The sequence below is a fragment of the Echinops telfairi genome, unplaced genomic scaffold (genome assembly GCF_000313985.2).
Source record: "Echinops telfairi isolate 266 unplaced genomic scaffold, ASM31398v2 ScPeMD7_23;HRSCAF=83, whole genome shotgun sequence".
NCBI lineage: Eukaryota > Metazoa > Chordata > Mammalia > Afrosoricida > Tenrecidae > Echinops > Echinops telfairi.
Window position 1 is genome coordinate 69,535,797 of NW_022103920.1, and position 4,014 is coordinate 69,539,810.

Genomic DNA, 4,014 nt, shown 5'->3' on the forward strand with positions numbered 1-4,014 from the left:
CCTGTGGACCGCGGGAGAGCCGGCTCCGCCGCTCCGGGAGCGACAGCTCGGCTCGCCAATGGGGGCGCCGGGGCGGGCCGTGTGCGGACCCCGCGATGCTGGTGACCAATGGGGCTGGGGCTCCTGGGTGGGCCGCGGGGAGAGGGCGTGGTCGGAGTCGCGGCCGGAGCTCGCCAGCGCTGCGAGGGCCAGACTGCGTGGCGAGCTAAGCCGAGAGGACATGGGTGGTTGCCCTCGGAGGAACGCCTGTTTGCCAATGCTTTCGCATCTGGACCCAGGCTCCGCCGGCTCAGGAGGTGAGAGCGTCCTTCTGTTTTGGGGTCTCGGGAGGGAGGAATAGTGACCCGAGTTAGGCTTTGAACCTCTGGAATTTCATCCCCAAGACAGGATAATACATGTGAGTTTTCTGCCAAAAGAGGTACTTCAGTGGTGACGGTGACTTGGGCTGGCTGTCTCCGTAATGCGGTCATTGAGGTTTGGGGACTAGGGGAAGTAGGTTACCGCCGTTTCCAACTCAACAAGCGAACTGCCCTTGTGGGTTTCTGAGGCTGTAAAACTTACTCGGAGCAGAAAGCCCTCTCTTCTCGCCCTCGGAGCGCCTGGTGGTTTTGAACTGCTGACCTTAGGCTAGCAGCTCAACATGTAACCCCACGACTGCGTTTTATTTCAGTGAGCCTTCTTCACAACGTTTGTAACATTTGTCATAGATTGTATTTACTAACTGATCAGGTTGGCTTAATAAATCAGGCTTTATAAACTTGTGCAGTGTGTTGCTCAGGTCTTTTAAAAATGAGAAAAAACAGTTGTACATTATTTCGCAATAGTAACTTATCCCTTTCCTTCACCTCTTTCCCTCTCAGTTCTGTAGCTGGATCACCTAGGAAAAGAAATTCAAAAGCCTTAAGAAGAAAGCATTTCAACTTGTGATATTTAATTTGCAGCTGGAAATGGGGAATGGACTGTCAGACCAGACTTCTATCCTGTCCAGCCTGCCTTCATTTCAGTCCTTCCACATTGTTATTCTGGGTTTGGACTGTGCTGGAAAGACAACTGTACTGTACAGACTGCAGTTCAATGAATTTGTAAATACCGTACCGACCAAAGGATTTAACACTGAGAAAATTAAGGTAACCTTGGGCAATTCTAAAACAGTCACTTTTCACTTCTGGGATGTAGGTGGTCAGGAGAAATTAAGGCCCCTGTGGAAGTCCTACACCAGATGCACGGATGGCATTGTTTTTGTTGTAGACTCTGTTGATGTTGAAAGAATGGAAGAAGCTAAAACGGAACTACATAAAATAACTAGGATATCAGAAAATCAAGGCGTCCCTGTACTTATAGTTGCTAATAAACAAGACCTAAGGAATTCATTGTCTCTCTCAGAAATTGAGAAATTGTTAGCAATGGGTGAACTGAGCTCATCAACTCCTTGGCATTTGCAGCCCACCTGTGCAATCATAGGAGATGGACTGAAGGAGGGACTTGAGAAACTACACGATATGATACTTAAAAGAAGAAAAATGCTGCGGCAACAGAAAAAGAAAAGATGAATAGTAATACCTTTTATGTTTGTGTGGAGTAGGTTTTCTCTGGTCTGATTTTGACAAATGGAAGCGTATCTGCAGCCTGGATTGCCTGCCTGCCCTCCTGGATGCTGTGAAAGCTTTGTTTTGTTGAACACTGAGATGCCCAACGCTCTTGCTTTGTGGAAGAGGAGTAAATGCAATGCTTCTGAAAGAGGTCTCGGGACTACCGTTTTTGGAAGCCAAGCAAGGAGAGTAAATTCACCAGGAAACAATTGTGGAAATTTGACCAGAAGTTAGTGAAATAAACATTGAAGAGTGTCTACCTAGTGTTGTGCTTATATCTTTTGGGGTGGGGGTGGAGTCCTGTGAAAGGGATTTGCATACAAGGCTTTGTAAGTTAATGTTGAATGCTAATGAATGGAAATGTTAAGGTAAAATACCCACACACACAGTTATATGAGTCCCATCAGTCCCTTTTTTTGATGTAAGGGACAAGAAAGAGGTGTTTGCTTTTTTTACAATTTTGGCCAAATGATTTTTTAACAGTTTTTGGAATCACATAATTTAATGCTATGTCTTAATTCTAGATGCTTTTAAGTTGGCTTAAGCTTAAAACAATCAAAAATAAGTAATTGGCATATTCAAGTGCATGCTTAAGTTTTCCTGACAAAGCATGTTTTAGTGTGTAGTCTTTAGAAATAACTATGCATCTTTTACATGGTCAGGTTTAAAACACCTTTTGGGGGTTTAGGTATGTCATAGAAATAGTTTGCTGTCAGAAGCACTTTCACTTGAATAACCTAAAATAATTTACTTCTATATAGTAAATTTGGATATGTAGATGCATATATGTATGGATTTATGAAGTAATTGATGAATTCAATCAGAAGGATGAACTTGTGATATATGGCCTCAATTTGTTAAGAAATTGTTGTCTTATTAATGTATATACTTGAGTGTAAGCTGACCTGAATATCAGCTAATACTAGTCAGCTGAGGCACCTAATTTTACCACAAAAACTGCATAAAAAATGTGCTGAAAAATCTGGCTTATGCTTGAGTATATATGGTCATTGCTGGCTGAACACAGATGTAGTTTTTCACATATTTTTGTAGTGTTTGAGGAGGAGCAAAAGCTTTAGAAACCACTTGCTGCACTGTGGAGTGAAAATATTAAAAAATGTCCTATGTGTGCACTAAGCTTTAAGTTTTTGTTTACAAACTGATCAGTGTTACATGGGCAGTCCAATCCTGGTTATAGGAAAGAAAAAGTGGTTGAAAACTACAGTGAAGAACTTTAAAGAAAACGGCAAATGTCTATTTTATTAGTTACTCGGTGCTGTTTACATTGGAGTAAATTTATTATAATGGAACACCTTTACCAAATCCTCTCTAGGCAAAGACTTCCTGGTTTTCCATTTGTTACTTCCAATGTAGTTCCATATATTAACAAATCAGCATTTCGATGTGTAAAGCCAACAGCTGTTCTGAAGATAACTAAAAGAAATACACTTCAGTAGCAGAGTTTTGGCTTTGACTTCTATGGTTCTTTTTTGTTTTTATTGACGCAGCTGAGTTTTTGGAAACTTGATTCTTGTTACAAAATGAAGTAGCCTCCTGTGGAGCTTTCATTTGTTAACTGTACCTGTACTAGTGACAGTCACTTAGAATGTTTATATTTCTAGAAATGTGGATAATCTAACTACCAATAAACTACCTGAGGCACTAGGAGATCAGTGTTGAGTTTGAGTGTATTTCTACTTCCTCTTATGCTTTTAACTAGATGCGTAAAAACAGCTTTGACAGCTGGGTTACTTAAGTTCTACAGTTGTTGGGTTTATTTGCTCATGTGTGACAGACACTGAAAGCTATTTTCTGGAAGAATTTTTAACATTTCACTAAAATCATGATGCATACCTGAAACGTCACTAGATTCGTGCTGGGTTAATCAAGCCTGCTGAAAAAAACAAGAAGAAATACTAGTGTCCACTAAGCTTTTCACCCTGACTCTGGACTTTACATGTAAAACCCAAACCAAACTCATTGCCATTGAGTCAGTTTTGACTCATTGCAACCCAAGAGTACAGGGTAGAACTGCCCCTGTGGTTCTCTTTGTGTATAAAACTGTGTTACCCACCTCTCAATGGAAGGTTGACTGTTGCTGTCAAGTCTGTTCTGACTCAGCGGTCCTATTACAACAGACCAAACTATTGATGGGTTTTGCACCATCTTCACAGTTGCTTAAGCCCATTGTAGCCACTGTGTCAATTTGATGGAAGGTCTTCCCCTTTTTCTCTGACCCTTTACCAAGCATGATGTCTTTTTAAGAGTATGGACCTTTATTTTCCAGACTAAATATTTGATAAGCAAATCAATGCCATCTCAATTTTTCATATTTAGTGAACAAAAAATGGCATGAATATTTGTTTTCTAAAATGTGTTTTCAACTATAAAACCCCATAAGCTTTAGATTAGTTAGTTATATTTA

The 4,014-nt window shown here is 40.9% G+C and overlaps 1 protein-coding gene across 2 annotated transcripts; it reads left to right on the top strand.

Annotated features, from left to right (window-relative positions):
- The first annotated feature begins 188 nt into the window (after nucleotides 1–188).
- Nucleotides 189–3,262, top strand: ARL4A (ADP ribosylation factor like GTPase 4A). Of its 2 annotated transcripts, none has more exons than XM_004702690.3 (2): nucleotides 189–296; nucleotides 861–3,262. In XM_004702690.3, the coding sequence occupies exon 2, from the start codon at nucleotides 948–950 to the stop codon at nucleotides 1,548–1,550; it is 603 nt and encodes a 200-aa protein (XP_004702747.1). In that variant the 5' UTR covers nucleotides 189–296; nucleotides 861–947; the 3' UTR covers nucleotides 1,551–3,262. The 2 variants fall into 2 exon arrangements, with proteins under 2 accessions (XP_004702747.1, XP_045144742.1); XM_045288807.1 differs by having other exon boundaries at nucleotides 198–296; nucleotides 942–3,262.
- Nucleotides 3,263–4,014: the final 752 nt, after the last annotated feature.

Bases quoted from the DNA above. Each gene is read 5' to 3' on its own strand.
- ARL4A (XM_004702690.3), top strand. From the start codon at position 948: ATGGGGAATGGACTGTCAGACCAGACTTCTATCCTGTCCAGCCTGCCT.